The sequence below is a fragment of the Miniopterus natalensis genome, chromosome 6 (assembly GCF_054644295.1).
Source record: "Miniopterus natalensis isolate mMinNat1 chromosome 6, mMinNat1.hap1, whole genome shotgun sequence".
In the NCBI taxonomy this organism is placed as follows: domain Eukaryota; kingdom Metazoa; phylum Chordata; class Mammalia; order Chiroptera; family Miniopteridae; genus Miniopterus; species Miniopterus natalensis.
The window spans coordinates 56,625,683-56,650,610 of record NC_142086.1 but is presented as its reverse complement, the minus strand read 5'-3'; the positions used below and the strand labels follow the sequence as shown (position 1 = coordinate 56,650,610).

Genomic DNA, 24,928 nt, shown 5'->3' with positions numbered 1-24,928 from the left:
CTTTTAATTTGAACATAGCTTGGCTGTCTTAAATTATAACAGTGTCTCAAAAGAAAACAATGACATTGGATATGCCCACTTCAGGCAGATCAGTTTATACAACAGATAAAACCAAGGGTGATTTTTTGCTGTAACTATAGTATCTATGGTCCAAAGTCTGTTAATTGGTTAAGTAATTGTACCAGCTTTGCAGATTACTATATTACTACACATTGAACAATATAACAGCATGTACTTTATTTTGTACAGTGGTATGTTTTTTAAAAAATTGGTAATTTTTTTTTAAATCTTCTAAAAATAATTCTGTTGTTTGGGTGCTTCTGATGGCCGACTCCTAAATTAACAATCTGTATACATTTGTAAAATTCATAGTCTGCATTTTATTTATTTGAGGCCTGTAATTATTTCTCAAGATAACAAGTGACAAAGTTAAAATCTGTTCTGTAGAACTGTTTTCATAAAGCTTTAAGAGGGTCCTTGTTTCATTTATTGAACTGAATTCTCAAATTCTTGGACTGCATGATAAATCCCTTGTTTTTATTATCTATGCCTTGGGCATAGATCCCTTGGTGATAGATACATATATTATTGTATGTGCATTGTTTTGCATTTAAAGGTGGAAGAATCAATGGCCGTGATGTCTGGATTTATAATTCACAGTTAAATATTTGGATCAGAGTTGCTTCTCTAAACAAAGGCAGATGGCGTCACAAAATGGCTGTCCTCCTTGGTAAAGTAAGAGAAACCACTTTTTATTACTATTGCTGGTACATTTCCAAAATAAATACCACAGCTGAATCCTTCATTTTACTCACCCTCTGGGTATTTTGGATTCAAATTGTATTTCCTTCCATTTCTAACTTCAGTAGATAAACTGAAGATATAAACAATTTGACACTGTACTTTTGAATGGATATTTTGTTCTCCCAATTTGGAATTCGTGGCAGTACAGCACATTTCTCTTTTCATGCACTATTGGAGTCTGAATGCCTAAGAAGCATTGGAAAATAAAGGCGTTGCATCAAGTACAAAAACAGGCCAATGTCTAATCCAAACAGTCTTTTTCCTTTTACTGACTTTGGCAGTCAGGCAGAGATATATTTATCCAGAGTGATGTTATTTTATCTTTTTTACTTGTACAAGTAGGGACAAAACAAATTTAAAATAAGTGTTAAGATAAACTCACCAACATATTTTAAAGAAAACTTGTTATTGACTGCAGCTAAGAAATAATATAAAAAATATGTAATTTGTAATTTGGCCCTAGCTGGTTTGGCTCAGCGGTTAGAGCGTCAGCTCTCAGACTGAAGGGTCCTGGGTTTGATTCCAGCTGCAGACTCAATCCCCAGGCCTCAGTCGGGGTGTGTGCAGGAGGCAACCAGTGTGTCTCTCTCTTCCTCTTCCACTCTCTCTGAAAAGCAATGGAAAAAATGTCAAGTGAGGATTATATATATACATATATGTGTGTATATATATGCACATATATATGTATATATATACATATACATGTATGTGTATATATGGTACATTATATTATATGTAATATATATAATGTATAATATGTAATATATATTGTAATTATATATGTGTGTGTGTGTATATATATATATAAAAAAAAATTTGTTTCTGAACTGTTTGCTGTTCTTAGAAACTTGAGAATCACTTGTGGACTAGTAATTTCCAAACTCTTTAAAAAGCAACTATACCCTCCTTTTTAAAGTTAAATCTAATATAAAAATCCATTCCATAAAACAGATAAAAATACAACTGTTATACCAACAGCTAACTTGGGCCCTTTGGCTTTTCCCTACCACCCTCTTTATCAGCTCCTTCAAATCCACCTCAAATTATTGAACAAGCTAAGTAAAAGCAGCATACTTGCTTGCACATGTATTTTTGACTGGTCCCTTAGTACCCCTTTCTAAAAAGATTACTACATCTTAGGCCCTCCTGCGGAGATATTTTAGAGCTACCAATGAGGAAATAGAGCTGCTCTAATTTGAAACAGAGATGGTACCAGGAACCCTTCCCACCAACCTCGCATCAGTCCTCCTCCCCTCTCCCATCCTCACAGAGACTCCTTAATATGTCTCTACGGTAGAATGCTAGAGCTTCTCAAAGCACAGTTGGAAAGCAGGTGTTAATTCCTAAGGAATTTTTTTAAATTCTTAAGGATATTGATCTAGTGTGGTACTGCTATCAAAAGGTCAGTGAAATAATGAGGACCTTGAGATAGATGTAATGGAAAGAAAATATTAATAGAATATTTTATAAAACCACTAGTTTGGCAGTACCTACTATATTATATATAGTTTTGGTAGCTATGCCTCAAGAATGACATAATATTACTAAAAAGGGACAGCTAAAATAAGGGATTGGAGCCCAGCCATCATGGCTCAATGGTTTAGCATGAACCTGTGATCCAGGAGATCACGATTCGATTCCCTGTCAGGGCACATGCCCAGATATCAGACTGGATCCCCAGTGGGGGGCATTCAGGAGGCAGCCAATCAATGACTCTCTCATTGATGTTTCTCTCTCTCTCCCTCACCCTTCCTCTCTCTGAAATCAATAAAATAAGGTATTGGAAAGAGATGAGATCTGATTAAAAATATTATAATTATTTAGTCTGGACATACAAAGGTAATGAAAATGATTATGTCTCAAATACTATATATGGATTGGTGATCACAAATTTTTTTCACAAATTGATACTTAACTTGAAGGTACCCAAAACTTAGAATCACTTAATCAAGAAATAAAAGGAATTCTTCCTACCTTACACAGCAAATACTCAATCCATGGAACCTGTTGTCCTAAAAAGTACAATATAGGCTGAGTTCAAACCTATAAAATTATTTAAATTTATAAATGCTCCTTGTTAAAGAATCTAGGATGGCTTGGAATGTAGAATCTTAGCGCACGAATGAATCTTAGAGAACACTGACTGTGACATTTCCAATTCCTAAAGAAAGTGAGTCCAGAGAGGTCAAGTCACTTGCCCGAGGTTATGCATAAAGTGATAAAGGGGCAAAAGCTCAGGTTTCTTAAGCAGAGGGCTTTTATCTTGACGCTCACAGCATATATTTTTAATTTATACCTGCCGAGGAAATTAGATAGCCCTGGTTGGGTAGCTTAGTTGTCATCCTGATGTGCCAAGGTTGTGGGCTTGGTCCCTGGTCAGCACACATACTGATGTCTCTCTCCCTCTCTCTCTCTCTCTCTCTCTCTCTCTCTCCCCCTCTCCCCCCCCCCTTTTCCTTCCCCCCACCCCCTTCCTCTCCCTAAAATCAATTTTAAAATTTTTTTTAAAAGAATTTAGGACTGAGTCTGAGAGGATAAATTGCCCAAGGTCTCACATTGCCTGGCTGCCTCTCCTGACTTCAAAGCCTGTGTCCTAACTGCCTCACTGTACAACAGTTCCCATACCCCTTCTAACTGCATAACCTTAAGTTACTAAACCTTTCTGAGCTACATGGTGTTAGGAGAACAAACCCACCAACATCATTTTTAACATAATGTGAGAAAAGCAAGATAGAAATGGCAGTGGCTGCTGTGGAAACTTGGAGGAACACAGAAAGATAAATTGTGGACAGACTTTGAATGATAACATATAACATTTGGGCCTTGACCCTTAGGCATTCATTGTTGAACTATTAAAATGAGTTGATGAGGTAGTTTTAGTAAGATTAATCTGTGATTTAGAGACCAGGAGATTAATTGAGAGGTTTGAAATTATATTGACCCTGAGGGAGGATAGTAGCAATGGGAAACAAAAAGAAGGGACAGATGTCAGAGATACAGTGGTACCTCAGTTTACAAACGCCATAAACCCAGAAGTCAATGCTTCGGTTTTCGAACATGCCTCGGAAGTCGAACATGGCATGTGGTTCTGCTGAGGGCAAGATCCTGAGGCCTAGCTGTCAGCTGTTGATCCCTCGGTTTTCGAACAGTCTTCTGGAACGGATTACATTCGAAAACCGAGGTACCACTGTACTATGAAAGAAGACTCAGTAGGTCTTAATAGTTATTTAGATGTGGAGAAAAGAGTTGATGCTGACTGTCTTTTAACGGAACTGTGGATGTTAAACAGGAGAGCTCCCGCAGTTGAAAGTATTGTATGTCTCGTGATGTTTAATGGACTATTTGCATATAAGTCATTTAATAAATGGTTGTTGATTAAATCACCTATCATATAAATATCATATAAAGATATTAATTTGTCCTATCTTCCTAATATTTGTGAAAAGAAAATGTATGTGAAAGCCCTCTGAAATATATAGTATGGAGTTCATTATGTGGCAGGTACTTTTCTAGGCGCTTGTAGGGACCAAAATGAAGAACAAGACAGGCCCAGCCTCCAAAGACCTGTCTAGTCGTCCCTACCTGATATTTTTGTTCCATAGCTTTAATCTAATATTTTCATCATGAATATGAGCATTTAAGCTAAATCATGTCATTCTCAGCTTGAGTAGTATAATCCCTAAGGAGGTGAAGATTTGGTCTTGAGGGGGTGAAAAATTGTAGTTTCATGTATAAAGCGCTGATATATATCCAGTATATAAACAGACATACAATTATCTGGCATTAAAATTTCATTGGAGGGGGCTATTATGAAAAAAATTTCTAAAAAGACTCCTTGGTGGTGGTAAGAGGGTGATAATTTTTTAAAAGTTTCAGAAACTGAGCTAAATATATTGCAATTATAGTTATCAAGTGCTCTTTAAAGGGGAGAGATGACTTAATTCTTTATCCGGCTAGTTCAGAATGCAGGCTTTTGATAATTAAGATTTTTTTCCCATGTATTTTATGTATAGGTATATGTTGTTGGAGGCTATGATGGGCAGAACAGACTTAGCAGTGTCGAGTGTTATGATTCCTTTTCAAATCGATGGACCGAAGTTGCTCCCCTTAAGGAAGCAGTGAGTTCTCCTGCTGTGACTAGCTGTGTAGGCAAATTGTTTGTGATTGGTGGAGGACCTGATGATAATACTTGCTCTGATAAGGTAAGCCATGTTCCCTTATAGAAATTACCAATGATATATACAAGAAGAGAAATACAGAAGGCTTATCAAGGAGGTAGTGAGGTCCCTTAGTGTGAGAGGCCTTTTAAAACTTGGTACTTTATACTTTTGAGGGAAAATACTGAATTTCAAGTTAGTAAAGTGAGATCCTAATATATCTAACAAAGTACTGTAAAAAGCATGATTCGATCTTTTTGGAATGAGACTAATCTCAATGTTGAGATCATGTACTAAATAGTTTTAAACCTTTTACTGCTGTAGTCAACAGAATCAGAAAGTTATTCACACAAAACACAGTTGAGAAATGAATTAGCAAAGGGTAGGACGCAATAGCTAATTATACTGCTTGCAACTGTCTTGTTTTCTGCATACTTTAAAAGTATTTTTAGAACAAAGATAAGGAAAGGAAAACTGTAATATATGTAAATAAAGGATGGTTCAAAGTTGCTACATTTCATTGAACTCCTAGGACAAAAGAATTTATGTCTCCCTGACATCTCTGGAAAGACCAAGTTTATTCTGGAAACAAGTATATATTGCCTAATTGGTTTAACAATAGTTAACTGAATTTTGTCCATTAATTTTTTTTCTAAATTAACTTTATACAGTGTGGTCGAAAGTTACCTAATAAGTTCATTAATTCAGAATTTGTGATAATCCAAAGTATTCTGAATTGAGATTTACTTGTGTTCTTTTGAAGAAAGGTATACCTAAAAGTGTACAGAAATTATATTCAGATTAATGCTATATAACACAATTTTTTAAAAATCTAAACTTAATTTTAATGGAAATAAGTAAAGCAAACTTGGTAGCCATTCTTCCCAGAAGCAATCTCTGTTTGTTACTTTATTCTGCTTGATAATAATAAATTTACATTTCTTTTGAGAATTTCGTAATTTAGACAGTGACTATCAGGCTAACCTCCCTTAATTCTGTGAATTAATGGCACTTGATTTTTAATTATGTTTCTATATGTTGATAAGCTTTTTATTAAGCAAATCTACACTTTTGTTTAGAAATTTTAATTAAATATTTCTATATATTATTAGGTTCAATCTTATGATCCAGAAACCAATTCTTGGCTACTTCGTGCAGCTATCCCAATTGCCAAGAGGTGCATAACAGCTGTATCCTTAAACAACCTGATATATGTTGCTGGTGGACTGACCAAGGCAATATACTGTTATGATCCAGTTGAAGATTACTGGATGCACGTACAGAATACATTCAGCCGTCAGGTAATAACATAAAAATTCAAGAGAAAAGTGAATCTAGGAGGGACAATTATGAATATAAAGCAATTCCACTATTATAATATTCATGCATACTTGAACTATTTTATAACTTTTTAAAACTCCACATAGATCATATGGTACACCTGTTTTGAATTCCTTCCAAGGAATTGTTCTATCAAAATAACTTTTTATCATCCCATGGTGAAGTAGCTATTGTACTTGAGCTGTTGATTTTTTTTTCCCCTTGACCTTTTTCAGAATCCTGCTTTAGTCTTTATCACTCTCTCTTGCGTATTTTAAAAGATAAGAAATGCTCCCAAACTGGTTTTTTCTTTCTGTAGTTAGAAGCTAGTTTGTTGTTTATTTGTTATAAAGAAAATGCTTTGCTTAGGTCTTCATCCACACACTCTGGCCTGTATTTTCCTGCTCCCCCTCTACCGCTGCTTCCAAAGAAGGCCTTCCTTCAGCCTTTCGATTCATGGCTCTATTCTCTTTCTCCTACCACCAAAATGGGTGATGGTTCTCATCCTGGAAATCTGACTCTACCTTTACCACTCTCGAGATCTTGTACTCCCAAACGTCATTACTAATAATCTCCCAGTCTCATTCATACTCTCTCCTTTTTCCTACCCAACCTTTACATATGAGTTTTCCTTGAGCCTTTTTCCCCTGCCCTCTTCACAGCTTATCCTCTATTCCTGAATGATCTCATCTACTGCCCAATACCGATGACTGCAAATCTTTATCTCCATTAGAGCCTCTCTCCTGTGCTGGACTCGAACTTCCAGCTGCTTGTTTGATATATTCTGAGTGTTCTTCCCAAGCCTACTTTTCCTGTTTCCAAAAAACCTAGCGAATGGAAAAACACTGTTTCTCCCTTACACTCAAAATACTTCTGACCCCAGATATGTGGATTTTTCCCACACCAGTTACTTCTTCATAGCCTGGGTGTCTTAGAATTCAGTTCCATTCTAACACTGTCTACCTAGAGTAAACAGTAGATTCCACACGTTAAGGGCTAACTTCCACTAGGTTGACCCCAGTATTTCTGACCTACAGCTATAAATCAAGGTTCCCACAACCCTCCTCGGGTCTGATAATTTGCTTGAACAGCTCACGGAACTCAGGGAAACACTTATTTGTTTCCCGGTTTATTATGTATAAGGGATGTTATAAAGGATACAGATGAACAGCCAGGTGATGAGGTATATAGAGTGAGGTCCAGAAGGGTCCCAAGCACAGGAGCTTCTTTCTTTCCTTGTGCAGTTGAGATGTGCCACCCTCCCAGCACACAGATGTGTTCAACAACCTGAACACTTTCCAAATCCCATAGGTTGGGGATCATGTAGACATGATCAATTATTAACTCAATTTCCAGCCCATCTCTCCTCTCCAGAGAATGTAGGGTGGGGCTAGAAGTTCCAACCTTCTAATCATGGCTTTGTTTTTCTGGTGACCAGCCCCTATCCAGGAGCCCACCAAGAGTCACCTCATTAAAATGAAAGAGACTCCTATTACCCAGGAAGTTCCAAGGAATTTAGAAGCTCTATGTCAGAAACATGGGGCCAGAGACAAATATATATATATTCCCTATTATTTTACAATTAGAAACTTAATTTCTTAGGTTTTCCTCACTTTCTTCTATATTAAATCAATCTAGCCTATCAGTTCTATGTCCTCAGAGTTTCTCCTATTATTTTCTATTCCTATTATTCTTGCTTTTGTTCAAGTTCTTATCAGTTTCTACCAAAACTAAAACAATAATAATCTAGTGTTCCTTTCTCATTTTTCTCAAAATAGGTTGCTTCTCTAACCCATTTTGCCACCAGTTATTTTTCCAACAAATGTAATTATGTCTCTCCTCTGATTGGAAACTTACTGGATAAAGTCCAAAGTTTTCCCACTTCCTTCTAGGTCTTCTGTTGGCTGACCTCTGCTAGCCTTCTCAACTTCACTTTCTGCAACTATGCCCAATGATATTCGTATCTGTTACTTACATTCAGTATATAGATCTTATGTGTTCCTGCCTTGGTTCATATTGTTCCCTGAGCCCCTCATGCTTTTTCTGCCTTCTGTGCTTGTAATTCCACTCATTTTTCAGACCTCTTCATAGTTAAAACAAACGGAGGTTATCCTGTTCAGAATTGATCTCTCTCTTCTTCTTTTTTTCTTTCGTGATTTCTAACTCATCTCTTACATATCTTGCATTTATTGGTGCTCAGTAAATATTCATTAAATAAAGTAAACAAATGAGAGAACTAACAGAGGACCTAATTGTAAGACAATCTTTTTTAAGTATCGGATGCTTTTTATTGGTATTTTAGAGAGAGAGGGAGGGAGCAAGAGAATCAGTGTGAGAGAGAAACATCCATCAGTTGCTTCCCACACACTCCCTGATCTGGGATCAAACCCACAATCTGGGTATGTGTCCTGACCAGGAATCAAACCTGCCACTTTCTGGTGTACAGGACAACATTCCAACAAACTCAGCCACACCATCCAGGGCTGTAAGACAACCTTACCTCAAGATACATAGATATAGACTCTAAGGACAGTCAGTAGGGTTTGAGTATCACATAAATTTACTAAAGTTGTTGACAATGAGGTATAGTCACCAATTAGTAATATATTCAGAGTAACATTGCCTCAACTGATGAAGAAACATAATAGGATCTTCAGCTTCATGATACAGAGGAAGTATAATCTATCCCTCTTACATCACATTTAAGTAAAGTAAGTCACACTTCTCTAGCTAGTGGCTTCTGGAAAGAACAATCCAGTTCTATAGAGGTAAGAATATGCCCTACCACATAAGAACTCAAATTATGGGCACACTCACCCGTGCAACAACTGTTTACACTTATTTCTAAATTTTTAAATCAAAGCTACTTTTTATTGGTGTATTACAGTGAATATTTAAAATTATAATACATTTTTATCCAGCTGGCGTGGCTCAGCAGTTGAGCATCGACCTATGATCCAGGAGATCACTGTTCAATTCCTGGTCAGGGCACATGCCAGGGTTTCGGGCTCGATCCTCACTAGGGGGTGTGCAGGAGGCAGCTACTCAGTGACCCTCTCATCATTGATGTTTCTATCCCTCTCTCTTCCTCTCCTTCCCTCTCTCTGAAAACAATAAAGGTATTATATATATATATATATATATATATATATATATATATATATATATATATATATATATATATAAAATACTAAGACTTACTGTTCATTTAGGACTTGACTATACTGTGTAAAATGATAACAGACCTTAGGAAGATAATTGCCAGCATCTAGCATAATGCAGGACATATAATGATTATGTTCTTAACTAAATGATTGAGAAAAAAACAATAGGATAGCCCTGGCCAAAGTGGCTCAGTTGGTTGAATATTATCCCATGCTCTGGTTCAATTCCTAGTCAGGGCACATAACCAGGTTAGGGCTTGATGTTTCTCTTTTTCTCTTTTCCCTCCCTCTCCCTTCTTCTCTCTCTTAAAAAACAAAAAATCAGCCCTGGCCTATGTTGTTCAGTGATTAGAAGAACATCAGCCCTTGCACAAGAGGGTCACAGATTCAATTCCCTGTCAAGGGCACATACCTGGGTTGCAGGTTTGATCCCCAGCCGGTCGGGCACATGCAGGAGGCAGCCAATTCATATGTCTCTCTCACATCGATGTTCTCTCTCTATCCCCCCCTCCCCCTCCCTCCTTCTCCCCCTCCCTCCCCCTCTCTCCCTCTCCCCCTCCTTTCCTCCCCCCCTTTCCCTCTTCCTCCCTCTCTCTCCCTCTCTCTCACCCTCTTCCCATCCACTCTCTCTAAAAATCAATGGAAAAAATAGCCTCAAGTGAGGATTAAAAAAAAATCGATAAAGACATATTTTAAAAAAACAAAAAACAGGATACACATGACACATTTCCTCTGATTAAACAATGAATAACATTGACCAGAAACTTCAGGGGGGAGAAATATATTAAATCTGTTATAACAAAGACAAATCATTTGAGCTCAGGTCTAGTATTCTATATCAAATCTCTTGAAGCAAAAAATACTGGATTATCTTTTCTCCCTGGCCCATTCTTACTTCTAGCACTTCTAAGTATATCATGTACACATTATTGATAGGCACGTTTTGAACCACCTATGTTTGCCTTCCCTTTAATGCTCATCAATGAAAAAGGATAAATCAGCTAATTTCAGGGTAGACAGTTATTTGAGCCCAAGGCTATGTTTTTCTTAAATGCTTAAAATCCTGAATGACATGAAAGAGCTGAAAAAATGAGCTCTTTTATTTTTTGCTGTCTGAATGGACCAAGCCTTTTTCTCTGTGTCCCCCCATTTTCATGCTGCTTGACTTTGCATAATTTCTAAAAGCCACAGCTTGCTATTCTAAACATTTTTGCATTTTAATTTTCATCAGAAACATCCTTTATCTTTCTTCAGTATATCAGGTATTTAAAATGCCATTAAAGTTTATAATAAATGAAAAGAAATCTGATTATTTTTCTTTATTGTTGGCATTTAAGCTTAAGCATTGTAAAAAATAATGATTAAGGAGAAAGTTATGGGTGTATTTTTTTACTATATTAGGATTGTGTTTCATTTTAGTCTTGAAAAATAACTTCATGTATTGATAAATTATTGTTCTTACTAGCTGCCATTACTCTTGTAATTCTTATAGAGTGACATAAACTCTATATCTGGTACAAGTAATTTCCTGATATAAAAGAATAACTCTTTCAAGGTTGCTTGCTTCATTTAATTCTGAGCATTATTATGTGAAATTGTTAATAACAAGATTCTATAACTATATAGTTTAAGAATCATCATCAAAGTGACTATAAGGTTTAATAGTGTGGGATAGCTTATACCTGAAAACTAAGGTTGTTGTTTTTATTGTATTGAGAACTTTTAGAATTTATAGAATTGTACTTTAGATGAAAAATGTTATAATTTGGCACGTAATTGGTACAATTCATGGGTTAGATATTCTGGGTAAAAGTTTGTGATTCACTAATGATAATCAGCCAAGTCATTCTGGGCATACATGAACTCTAATATAGGCATTTTTAAGTAATCACTAATTCTTTTAGACCTGAAGATACTATCCTCTATTATGTAAGTCCACCAAGATTTCACTTTTTTCTACAAGAGCAAAATTTGTAAAAAATGTTTATTGCTCTCATTGGTAGAATCCATCGCATTGTTGGTTATATGGAAACAGGATACTAATATGCTATAGCTTTCTCAAAGTAAAATGTAAACAGAAGAATATTCGACCTATAGCGTAACCAGTTCCATGCAATAGTGAGACAATTTTAGTGTGATTTCTTTCTTTGAAGAATCACTTCATCTTTGCAAGAATATTTGTGTTATATAATAATTATGTTATTAACAGAGAAGAGTACAATTTAGCTAAGTAAGAATCCCATTATGAGGAAAATTAACTGTAAAATGTTACTTGGGGAATTTCTGTCCCAGCCAAGTCCTCTTATTAGCAGTGCTTTGTTAGTTCGATTATAATTCTTTCTGAGATTCATTTAACTTGTGGGTAATTCCATATAGTGACTAATGGTCCTAAATTTTGATCATATTATAGCCACTTTCTATAGTAAGAACCTTCCTGTAATAGAAGAAACCAAGCTCTTCAAATACCAACGTATATTCTATCTTAACACTCATTTCCCCATGCAAAATTAGCACTCCCAACACAGAGCAGGCGTTAGGCAAAAGGGAGCTTATTTTATGTTTCCTTTTATTGACTGTGTTAAAGCATGTCTTATTTTTACTTTTCAGCTTGCTACCAAATCTCTTAGCTTCAACAGTTAATTTTTTCTTTTTTCTTTTTTTTATGTATTTGGTAAAACAGGAAAACTGTGGTATGTCTGTGTGTAATGGTAAAATATATATCCTGGGTGGAAGACGGGAAAATGGAGAAGCCACAGACACTATTCTCTGTTATGATCCTGCAACAAGCATCATCACAGGGGTAGCTGCAATGCCCAGGCCAGTGTCCTATCATGGCTGTGTGACTATCCATAGATACAATGAGAAATGCTTTAAGCTCTAAAGCCAGGATACTTCACCCAAGAAGCCACACCGATCCAAGATGAGAGGCTTTAAAAGCTCCAGAGTGGGAACTTGGCCTATCTCCTTTGTGCCATATGCACAAGAAGTAAAAATAATAATTGTGGTGCCTTTCTCCCCAAAAAATCAATCTTTCAAACTGTAATAAAGCCTTTCCTATAATTGGAAAACAAACGGGGTTTGGGTTGTTGTTGAAGGTAATAGTGGTATTGCTTGGGCTTTGAAAATGTACCTTTGTAAATATTTGTGAGAAACCTATGTGGAATAGAAAATAATGTCTGTCTGTATACCTTTTAGGCGTTTGTAAATGGTCTCTTCATTTATATATGTTTATCTACAAGACTGTATATTCCTTATTTTGTCATATATAGAGATAGAAAATTGCACAACTTCAGGCTTCATTTAGGTTGAATCACATAATGCTTAGAACACATTCTAAGAAGGAAAAATCAGTTTTAAAAATCTGTGTCACTAAAAATATATACAAACTGATTAATTTTATTCAAAGGTGTTTTTTTCTGTAATTGATTAAAATATGACAGCAATTTGAGTAAAATACTGAATTATTACTTCATGCTTAGAATTGCTGTCTTATATTAAACATATTTTTGAGAGGAGGTTGGGTTGGAGATAGAAAAGCAGATGCCATTAAAATGACAGGTTAATTCCTAAGAAAAAATTATTTAGGATCCATTGAAGGGAAAATGACTCACTGTGGCTCTCAAAGTATTTACGTATCATCTCTAAAGCCTCTAAGGAAGTACCTTCTTGTGAACCTGGCAAAGGAGTTGAAATCCATTTTGCAATATTATCTTGTGAAAAGCAGGGACAGATTTTCTCCCTAGCTCAGTAGGGTTTGACCTCATTAATATGGTGCTTTGGGTGAGGACCTCCTCCCTGGTTATCCTACTTTCATGTGAACAGCTAAAAGTCCTGGGAGTCTCTACTGTTAAGTTGCCTTTAAAGGGTAAACCAGGGACCACCTAGCTCAGTGGGTCCATTTTTCTTTTAAAATTAACTGTCTGAATAAACTAATGGCAATAGTTGCAGTCTTCTAAGAGAAATCTTTCACTTGGTACAATTGTGTAAACTATTGGTCAACATTCTCAAGCTTCTATACAACAGATTGCCCTTGTGTAGGTTTTTCAACTCCAATTTATAAAGCTTATGAGTTTTCATAGATGAATTTAAAATTTCTTTCCAAGGCAAATGGAGTAGCAGGAACTACAGCATAAGTGACTATTGTCATTTCTGGGTGTATTGATATAATTTACATTTTAGGGATGTTCCAGGTAGCCTGCTATGTTTCAACTTTCCAGCCACTGTTGTCATCTTACATTATAATTAATATGCTCCTTGTCATAGGAGAAATGATGCAAATATGAGATTGAAGTGTTACCACATTTCTGTTAAAACCAAGATAGTAATAAATAACAGCAGTAAACTATTTTTTTGTCCTAGAATAACAGAGATTTCAAATAAACTATATGGCATCAACTTAAATGCTTAGCTGGAATCTGAATTCTGAGGAAAACGGTAAAAAACTTTTAAACTTTTAGGGAATTTTTACTTTTCAAATCATAATTTTTAATGATATATACCTTGTGATAATTATCAGAGCAGTTCAGAAAACAATTTTCTGTCATTTTAATTGAAAGACAGTTGTATGTACTATTAGGATACTTGTTTTAATTTTTGAGTAAACATCAACTTTTACATTACACCCTTTGTGTAGGTAGTGGAACCTATTTAGTTCAGAAATTCTTTCAGTAGATGAGATAATGTATGAGAAAAGTGTAAATGCTGAGGATTATACAGAGGATACTTGGTACTTCATGTTTATTTATAAGATCATACCCATTCATAGATACAGACATTTCACATAAAAAAATATTTTCTCAAGGTAACTTGTATTTTGGTACTTTTGTCTGTTGTAAAAGTAGATTAACTATTGTACTGTGTTACTCATTTTTAATATCCATATGTTCACTGTAGTAATTTGAAGTGCAGTTCAATAGAACAGAATATGTTTAAACATAGACCTCATACCAATATTGTTTTTTTTTCTCTACATAATTTAAAACTATATCAATTAAGTAGGTCACCAAGAACTTAGTTTGAATACTAGAAAATTAAAAAAACTATTTTTAAAGTTACCCAAATGATATTTTAATATCCTTTAATTACTTATCTTCCTTTACTGATTCTTGGTAAATAATGGTGTTACCATTGATAAAACAAAAAAGAATTTTAGGATATAATAAGTATATCAAAATGGATATGTCAGCCAAATTGGTCAGATTATTTTCATACTGTCATCACATAGCTGACAGATTTTCTTTGGATAGGTAATGCTCCTATAAGCCTTTGAGTTAATGTATATGTATATATATGTGTATGTATGTAGATAGTAGATAGTATGGTCATGTACACACATATAAACAAACACCAAGATTTGTATCAGTTTGTAATGATCAGAATAAAAGCACATAAGTTAAAAATTAACTGACCTTCTTAAGTTCGATTTCAGAAGATTTTTTATTTGGGCATTTCTAGAATACTTTTTTACATCTGAAAGTACATGATGAGCATTAGCATGATGACTTGTATACAGTCAGAATCTATATAATACATATGGTTTTACAAGATCAGAGAATAAATTGGCGGTGGAGATGCGTTTGCTAAACCCACTCAGTGGGAAAGGGATTGAAGGACATGTTTTGTGGATCAACAGAAAAGTAGTTTATTTTCTCATGAAATTGAATCCTCTCCCGTGTGTTCTTAGATGAGAGTAAATGACAGAGTGGTCTGGTTTTTACCACAGGAGACCTTCCTTTCCTACTCCACTCTTCCCACTAACTTGACCACACACGAATGAAATGGCAGCCTATTGGATTTTAAGTAAACTTTTTTCCCCCTAGATGACTGAAATGTAGGTATTCACTCCATTTAAACCAGGTGTTAAGAAAAATGATGTAAATACTCAGGGAGGGTATTAAGTTATCATTTTTCTTATTTGGGAGTTTAAAGTGCCATAACTAAATAACCTTCAGTTCATGATTCTAGAGTAAATTGAATTGGGTCAAGGGGCTTCACACATGGCAGGGGTTGAACATTCATTCTTTTATATTTGGGAAGATGAAAATGTTTCGCGGACTGATACACATTTTCTCTTAGTGAATATGGATTGTTTATTATCTCTACTGTCAAATACTCTTTTTGAAACTCAGGAAAGACAAAGGTTCAATTATATTACTTTTGTCAGTATGCAAACCAGGTGTGTTTTGTTTTTTTTCCTGTTGTCTGGATATGGCAATAGATTTTTTTTTTTACTTGCTGTGAGAACCCATACATGAAAAGAGAGGGGTCGAGTTGTTTGTGTGTGCCTATTGTGTCTTGAGATATATATGTGGAAAAGACATCTACTCCAGACTGTATTTTCAAAGAGGAAAGATTGCTATTTATGTGGTGCCACGTGATAATGTCTGTTAAAGGCTTCCTATGGACTGCCTTTATTTTAGTAAACTCAAGACACCAGTTAACCTCAACATAATTTTGGCCTTATTAGAACTTGTGCATTATATTGAAAGCCAGGTTTACATCACCTCACCCCATTATTCTTTTTAGTTAAGTAAATATATTCACCATATCATGTAACCAGATTGGGGCAATTTGGTTGACCTTTAAGGCAGTAGGTTTGACTAGCTAGCTGTACTTACTGTCAGATCTAATGCTAGGCACCAGAAACCACTTGAGCCAGGAGTGTGAATTGAGAACTCCAGAGACATTTTCAACGTACTTTAAACATTTTTAAATGTTTTATATGAATGTTTTACATATGTGTGATTGCCTAGATATTAAATTTACTTAGTGCTAAAGATGTTCATCATAAATAATTTTTTTAAAACAGCAGTAGTCGTAACTTATTTTACATATTGTTCCAAAGAAAAGAATTTTACTGTTTTAAAAATAACTGCATCTGAATTTGTGCCTTAAGTTCTCCAGTGCTATTTCACCATTTTTTCAATCTAAATAAAGCTTAGAAAAGTTTCATATTTGTTTCCTATAGAATGAATAAATCTCTTAAAAATTGTTTTCATTTCAGCCCTTCTTAAATTTTTTAATTAGCACCAACTGCGGTTGCTTGGGCGAATGAGAATGCTAAGAAAGGTTGTTGGGTGTTTGGAGTTTTATTATTATATTTTTTGGTTTGTTTGGGGTTTTTTGTTGTTGTTTTGACACCAAGGTGCTTTTTAAGATATTTAGAAAAAACATCCATCTTACATTGATTAATAAGCCCTTGTAAACATCCTTTACAATATCAACATCTAATGTCAAAAAACTAAATCTTATTTTTATTCCATTATGTACTTTTTTTTTTTCCCTCTACTGATTTTTTCAGTTAACTTTCTTGGAAAAGTTCTTACTCTTCCCTTTCCCATCACCCCTCCCATGGTTTCTTTATTTAAATTTTTGTTGAGAGTTTCTGGAGCTATCTGAGACAACACAATTACAGAGTTGAACAAAAGTATAATATGCTTTAGAACTTGTACAGACCTATGGCAGACAAATGCCATTTGCCTTCAGTTAGAGGCTCTAGAGTCTTCACAGTGGAAAGAGAAAAAAAAGGCTTTGTATTTCTTTGTTCTCAATTCAATTGTAGCACATTAATACTTACATGTTCTGTTTAAATATACTTTGTGCATAGTATTTTTTAAAAGTTGTATCTAATAAAATGTCTTTTAACCATTATTACTTGACTGTATGGTTGTATTAAATTTTGTTTACCAAAAATTTGTTACTATTTTTTATTTTAAATATATCCAAGTGATTGTGGGGAAATGGGATGGGGAAAACACATATTAATACATGTGTGATTTACTGGTATGTTCCTAAAGTAACTAGAAGAATTGCTTATACTTGGCAAACCATGGACAGTAGGTAAAGAATAAGAGCCTCTTGAACTTTTAATATTCTCTTTTAGCCCGGCTGGTGTTGCTCAGTGTTTGAGCGTCTGTCTGTGAACCAGGAGGTCACCGTCCGTTCAATTTCCGGTCAGGGCACATGCCTGGGTTTCGGGCTCAATCCCCAGTAGGGGGCATGCAGGAGGCAGCTGATCAGTGACTCTCGTCATTAATGTTTCTATCTCTCCCTCTCCCTTCCTCTCTGAAATCAATAAAAACACACTAATTTTTTTTTTTAATTCTCTTTTAAAAATCACTTATACTCGCCCTGGCCAGGTAGCTCAGTTAGAGCATCAACCTCATACAACCCCTACTGGGGATTGAGCCCACAAGCCGGGCATGCGCCCTGACCTGGGATCAAACAGGTGACTTCTCAATGCACAAGACAATGCTAACCAACAGAGCCACACCGGCCAGGCTAAACCCAGCTTTCTAAAAAGTCCTAGTTACACTTAGACTAGGCTTAGTGGCAACATAATGTGAAAATAGGTTTTGCCCTGGCCAGCTGGCTCAGTTGGTTAGAGCATTGTCCTGATGCTCAAAGACTGCAGGTTCCGTTCCCGGTCAGGGCGAATACAAGAGTCAGCCAATGAGTGCATGGCTGGGTAGAGCAACAAATCAATGTTTCTGTTTCTCCCTCCCTCTCTCTATAAAATCAAATTTTTAAAAAAGAAAATGGGTTTTGAACTCAACTGTGTTCAAGTGCCAACTTTAACATTTACTACCTGTATGTCTTTGGTCAAGATATTTAACCTTTCTGCCCTGGCTGATACGGCTCGCTTGGTTGAACGTGGTCCCGCGCACCGAAAGGTTGCCGGTTCAGTTCCTGGTCAGGGCACATCCTCAGGCTGTGGGCTCTGTCCCCAGGAGGGGATGACGTGAGGAGGCAGCCAGTGTTTCTCTCTCTCCTCCCTTCCTCTCTAAAAACTTTTTTTTAAAATATAGTTAGCCTTTCTGAGCTTCAGTTTTCCCTCTTCCCACTTAGGCTTGTTGTGAGGATAAAATTAAAATGTGAATGCACTTAGCTCAGTACTTGGTACTTGTGCTTAATCAGGATTATAGTCATTAACAGCTTAAATATTTCATTCATTCATTCATTTGGCAAACATGGGAACTCTTAATGGGATCAGGTAGAATGTTTCCTGATGGGTTTGCAATAACGAATGTGACAGTCCCTGTGCTCATAGACTGACAGGAGAAGCAGACCTGTGAACAGAAAATTGTATGTAGTGTGACAGGAAGTTCTGGGCATTCCAGGCACTAAGAACTGTGTAAATGGGAATAAAGAATCACCCCTTTTAGAGTAAAGAGATTTTGTGGTCTCTTTCCAATTGTTGCTAAGCAGTGGGCAAGGTGCTGTGGAATTAATACATCAATCTTTCTGTCAAGTGAGGAAATACATACAACAGGGAAGGGCTGCTTGCTAAGACCTGGAAAGCACATTACACTAATTTCTCAGTTTGTTGCCTTTTCCACCTGTCAACTTGTGGTTTCCTAATTCCTACCATTCACAATGTTTATTAGCAAATTTAACATCTGACTCAGCACTTCAAAATGCCAAAACTCAAAACATCAGGGTTTGGAGTAAAGAAAGGTTTATTGAAGGAGACCAGCCAAGAAGAAGGGAGATTTAGTGGTGCCTCAGATCCATCTTGCTCACTGGACTAGGTTAAGGGTTTTTAAACGATTGGGGGAATGGGTATGCAGAAGTGCTGGGGGGCAAGTTTTAATTGGAGGGCCTTGGAACTTGGCTATTTATGGTAAAGGGGTGTCAACACTGGATTTTCCTGGACAACAGACCCTTGGCTTCCAAAAGGGTTCTGGTGGTCAAGTTCTGGTTATGTCCTGGTCCTTTGATTCCAAAGGGGGGTGGGGGGAAGGATGCATGAAACTTTGGTTTCAAGCGCAGCTGGAGGTCAAAGTTCTCTTGTCTGTGCATGCCCTGGCTGCAGGACTTACAGTGTTGGTCTGCTGACTCTGAGATGCAACTCAGTATCTCATTAAACAGGATAGAACCATTTTGAGCTGGTTACAAATTACAATTTCTGCCATTATTCTGTGTCATTTTAGCATATAGGACTCATCCCTTTGCTCTAGCCTCCTATTATTTTGACCTTTAGTCAACAAACTTTCACCCCAGTTCACTCCAATAACACACAAGGCAAAGCCTTGAATTGCTCTTCCTGTGAAACCTCAAACTCTAACGCCTTTCTGTCTTTTGCCACAGCCTTCCTTCCCTTCCATCTCTCATTCCATGATTTTCCTTGTGATCTTATCCAGATCTCCAATCTTCTAACATCTCTTTATACAGGCCCCTGGATAACCCAATATCCCTTCCAGCCTACATTCCATAATTCTAATATTCCAACCACCCACACCAGCAGGCAAAACTTCCTCACCCTTTCGATCTCTCATTTCATTTACTCTCCTGCTGCTGACATGTGTCTCAGCCCAACTGTTGGCCTTCTCTGCTCTTACTCCCAAGCTGTTGAGCACTGGTAGAGAAAAGCAATTAGCTGTAAATTGATACATCAAAATTTTTGTGATCTCCAGCCTCAATAGGGCAAGATATTCTTGGCAAACCTTCAATGTGTATCTACTCTCCTTTTCCCTTTCTCCATAACAGCTCACGCATCATGCCCCTGGAGCACTCCTCTTTCTTTTGTTTTTAGCAGTGGATCTTGCCTTCTCCTTCAAAGACTTAAAGGACATGAGGTAGAAACTCTGTCAACATCTTGTCCTCCTGTACTTATTTCCGATCCTCTCTCTTCATGACGTAGGTGCCCCTTCTCCATCTAAACTCTAAATCCCCCTCATTTGGCATCTTAGGGACTTCCCTCTGTCTCCCTCTCTGATTGTCAACCTCACTCTATGAACATTTTCCCATTGCCTCTCCCATCTTTAAAATACTTTCTGTGCCCTAGGTTTCCTTCTAACTCCACCCACTTTTTAAAAGGTCTCTCTTTTGCCTCACTTCTTAATACACTGCAGTCTGGCTCACACACTTACACTGCTACAGAAATCACCCTTTCCAAGAGCACCAGTTACATCTCTGTTGTTAAATTCCAAATTCTTATCTTATCTCCCTCCAAATTTTGATACTCTTGATTATATTTTTCCTATCTTGGCTATCATCACACTTTTCCTTTCACTTCCCTTTTATGGGCTCTTCCTCATTCCTAAATCCGCAGTCATCACGCTTTCTTCTTACCCTGCAGATAATTATCCTGGGTAACTTTATCCGCTTCCATGGCTCCAGTTATGACTGTATTTGATGACTCCTAAATAAGTCAAGACACTTGATACACACAACAATGATCTTTAAGCAGAAATAATCTGGATAGGACATCCATGTCCATCCACCATAACTACCAATGAATTTATCTTTACCTTGTTTACTCCTTGATTGAAATCCCTGGTGGAAACAAATCAATTGATTGACACTCTAGTTCATATATCTGACTGGCTGCTAAGGGTCAGGGAGAGAAATCGGAATTTTTTAGGAAGATGAAGGCTTTGCTTCTTGCCAAAATAAATACAATATGAAATTCCCCAAACCTTGAGTGGGTAGGGGATGGGGAGGAGTGCTTCATGGGCTTACCCATCTCTGTGCCTTGGCTTCCTTCTGCAAGGAATGCCCCGCCTCTAGCTGTCTCCCACAGTCTCTGAGAGAGCTAGGATTCCTTTCCTCAGGGCAGCTTTTGTAAACATCCTCTTTCCACCCGTTTGAGTTAGATAAACTCTTATGTACTCCCATTACCCACTTCATATACCTCTGTCTTTTCTGTTTGCTTGACTCTTTACCTCCCTCTCCCAGATTATGGACTCTTCAAAGTCAGGTGAGGTCCAAGAATCTCTAGCCCAGAATCCAGTTCAGGGGAAAGGATCAGCTGGGGTAAGATGCCTTAGTGGATAGTTTTGGAAAGCTCAAGGTCACTGGAGAGGGAAAGGAGACAGAAAATGGCTAGAAAGTAAAGTGCCAATGACAAATGGCCTATTTCGAATTTGCCTAGAACTGAAAAGTCTCATCAATATTTGTTAAATCTTATTTTTAATTATTTCCTGTCATCTTACATAACTGATAGTGACTTTCCTTGACCTCATCATTAGGTTTTGGGTTTCTGTCTAAATTTAGGTTCAGTAGCAACCCTTTCCTTGCTTCTGGTCCAGCTCATATGCTACCTTATCTATGAAGCCTCTCCTGATTCCCCAAATGGATTTATTTTTCATTCCTTGAGGGCAAGGACCAAGTCTGCCTTTTTATCCTAACTCTATCCCCAGCCCTGGCAAAATGCCTGGCACAGAGTAGGTAATGAATATTTATTTGACTGATATCACTATGGGAAGCAGAAGAGGTATGTTGGGAAAAAGGGAGGAATTATAAAGCCTCCAAAGTCCTTTAGTGATTCCTGGTTTGGTTCACAGCTACTGCCTCTCTTGTTATCCTATGTGGACATCCTAAGGGATTGCTATCCAATCTTTTTATTTTTTATTTTTTTAAACTTTATTGTATCGGCGTGGCTCAGCAGTTGAGCATCAACCTAGGACCCAGGAGATCATGGTTTGATTCCCAGTCAGGGCACATGCCCAGGTTGTGGGCTTGATCCCCTCAGATAACTGAGTGCAAGGTGAAACTGCTAACCAAAATATGTAAGAAAGGAGGAAAAGTAAGCTTTAAGTGAAAAAAATATGGGTTTAATGGTAGATTGGCCGAATTTGCTTCAGAGCAATACAAGGGGAAATGACTTAAAAGCACTTGAAAATAATGGTCCAGATTCAGGATGGAGGTCCAAATTTAATAGTCTAGATTTGGAACTCATTGGTATATAAGGACAGTCAAAGCTGTGTACAAGGAGAAAATTATTCAAGAAATGAGAGCAAACCAAGGACAGAGGACATAGAAACTTCAGTCTTTGGGCATAGGCAGAGAAAGAGGAGCCTGGAATAGAGACTGAGAAAGAACTATCAGAGGAGTTGAGGAAATTAAGGAAAGAGACACACGGAAGAAATCTCCTGTGTCATACAGGAATGTACTTGTCTGCAAATAACAGAAAGCCTGAACACAAGTTACTTAAACAAATGAATGATATTTTTCTTACACAGCGAGTTGGCGGTCTAGGCCCGGTCCCAAGGCTCGATACTGTCTTTGAAGACCCAGGCTCCTCCTTCCTTCCTGCCCCACCATTCTTAACATGTTCCCTCGTAATCTCATGGCTGAAGGACGGCTGCTGAACTTCAGGCATCACATCCAAACTCAAGGTAGGAAGAAGGGGACAGAGGGGCAAAGGCAGGACTGGCTACAACCCTCCACCTTCACTGGGAGTCTCTCTTTTTATTCACTGAACTTGAGGTTTTCTTTTCTTGGCTAGAACTGAGCCACATGGTCACTCCTGGCTACAAGGGAGGGTAGGAAACTGAGTGTTTACTTTCCAGTTTCTATAGAAGGCGGGGAGGAAGGGTTGGGAATGATGTGAAGTCTGCCAAACTGCTGCGTATGCCATGTCTAAAAGGAAAGTTGTAAGAAGAAATATGGGGTAACGAAAGCAGGAGAGGAGAGGCACAGCTTCTTATCACTATGTTGTTGCAGAAATAAATCCTTTAGCCCTAGCTGGGTAGCTCAGTTGGTTGGAGTGCCATCCCCATGTGCCGGGGTTGCAGGTTTGATCCCAGTTGGAGCACATGCAGGAGTCAACCAATGAGTGCAACGAAAGGCAGATTGATGTTTCTCTTTCTCTCCCTTCCTCTCTCTAAAAATCAATTAAAAATAATTACAAATAAATAAATCCTTTATACAAAATATAAATGTCAACAATGTACATGCAGTTTACAATTAAGGGTAAAAAATAAAAAAGTTTTCCAGCTATCATACCCCTTATTATTATTTGTTTTGTTTTTTTTTTTACTTTAAAACAGACTGCCTGCATTCGGGGCCATGAAGACCTAAAGTCATTCTATACAGAAACTCAACTCAAATTCTCCACTTGGTCTTTATCTACAATGAATAGAATATAAGCAGCAGGGAAAATTCCCTGATCAAAAGTTTCCCCTCCTTTTGTTCCTTTTCTAATGAGAACAATTCTTCTCCAGACACATTTATGACTGTTCTTACATTATTGCTGCTCGGCTGGGGAACACCAAACCTGGATGGGTTTACTCTGAATGTATGAAAATAAGGCATTTTACAAGCACAGAAGGAGAAACATAATGGCCATACAAAGTATGAGTTTGGAGATGTTTGGAGAATAAAAGTTATTACACACGTGGTATGTCTTACTGCCAAGGTCAATTTATAGAAGATTGTTCATCCCAATTAAAAGCCTCTGTTTACTTACATTGGTGAATCTGAGAATTGATTACAGGGCAACGTCCCACAATCTGCCATTGGGTGCCCCATTGCGAAGGTGGAATACAATTTCTAACATCAGGGTCAACAGGAGAGCACTCTGGGCAGTCACTGATTTTTGAAACCTGATACATGCAACATTATTTGTTTTGGCTCAGTTTAGGCCACCAGAGAAAGAAGGCTATTTACAGGCAGGACTGTACCTTTTGACTAAGGGCATTTGGGGGCAGTTCCAGAACAGATGGGCCATTAACTAGGAAGCCAGGAAAAAATCATGATAAAAGCTAACAGAGGATAGTACAAGTAAATACCACCAAGGAATAAAGGATATAAAAAATTCTATCAACAAATAAACAAGCTATTACTAGTGTCGTTACTTTTTTTTTGTAACAGAGAACCGTAGGGTGGAAGTTCAATTTAAAAACAATTAAATGAAAATATCTCAGCATTGTATTAACTGGACACCTAAAAGATGATTACATATATAAGGAAATATAACCAAATTAAAATCAAAGTTCTTCGATTTTAAAAAATTTGCCCTGGAAGTTTAAGTAGAAGTATTTTTGTATGTTCCCCTTTTTGCATTGTCTAAATTCTATCAGGAACAACCCATATTATAGCTGAAATTTTATATTTTACCTTACCTTTACAAATAATTTTCAGACATTTTTAGCCTATGCCCAGAGGCCTCTTTTTTAACAACTTTATTAATTCACATTTTTGCTGTGAACATTCCTGTACAGATTTTGTGCGGACATATGCTATTGCTTCTCTCGGGTATTTGCCTAGGAGTTAATTGCTGGGTCCTTTGGTAACTCTGTGGAACTGCCAAGCTGTTTGCCAAAGCAGCTACACCCTTTTACATTCCCATCAGCAATGTATGAGGGGTCTAATTTCTCCACGTCTAGAGGCTTCATTTTTATATGAAACTGTGAACAGAAAAAAATGGCCATTCCATGGAAAGTAACCTCACAGGGTGATCTGATCATAAATTCCTAACTGGGCAGGTCATGGTGGGTAGTCATGGCCCAGGCATATAACTTCTTTAGTGAAAGGTTTTAAGCCAGGTGTGCATTAGGTTAACACCCCTTATAAATATCGGAAGTATAATACCCCTCAAAGTGGGTATTAACTCTCAAGAGAGGATGGACACAGTCTTGTTCACGATCCTGTAATCCAATCCCCACTTTCCTTTCTCCCACCTTCCTTATACACCCTTTTTCATTTCAAGTGCATAAAAGAAACTGCAAAACCGCTATTCTGCGGAGCATTTGAGAT

General features: G+C 37.1%; 1 protein-coding gene across 4 annotated transcripts in view; it reads left to right on the top strand.

The window, feature by feature from the left end:
- Positions 1 to 17,095, top strand: part of KLHL24 (kelch like family member 24) — a 36,712-nt gene extending 19,617 nt beyond the window's left edge. For all 4 annotated transcript variants that reach the window (XM_016218065.2, XM_087818286.1, XM_016218063.2 and 1 more), the window contains exons 5-8: positions 617 to 735; positions 4,818 to 5,006; positions 6,074 to 6,262; positions 12,126 to 17,095. In XM_016218065.2, coding sequence (XP_016073551.1) covers positions 617 to 735; positions 4,818 to 5,006; positions 6,074 to 6,262; positions 12,126 to 12,326 — 698 coding nt within the window. In that variant the 3' untranslated portion in view covers positions 12,327 to 17,095. The remainder of the gene's footprint in view (positions 1 to 616; positions 736 to 4,817; positions 5,007 to 6,073; positions 6,263 to 12,125) is intronic.
- Positions 17,096 to 24,928: the final 7,833 nt, after the last annotated feature.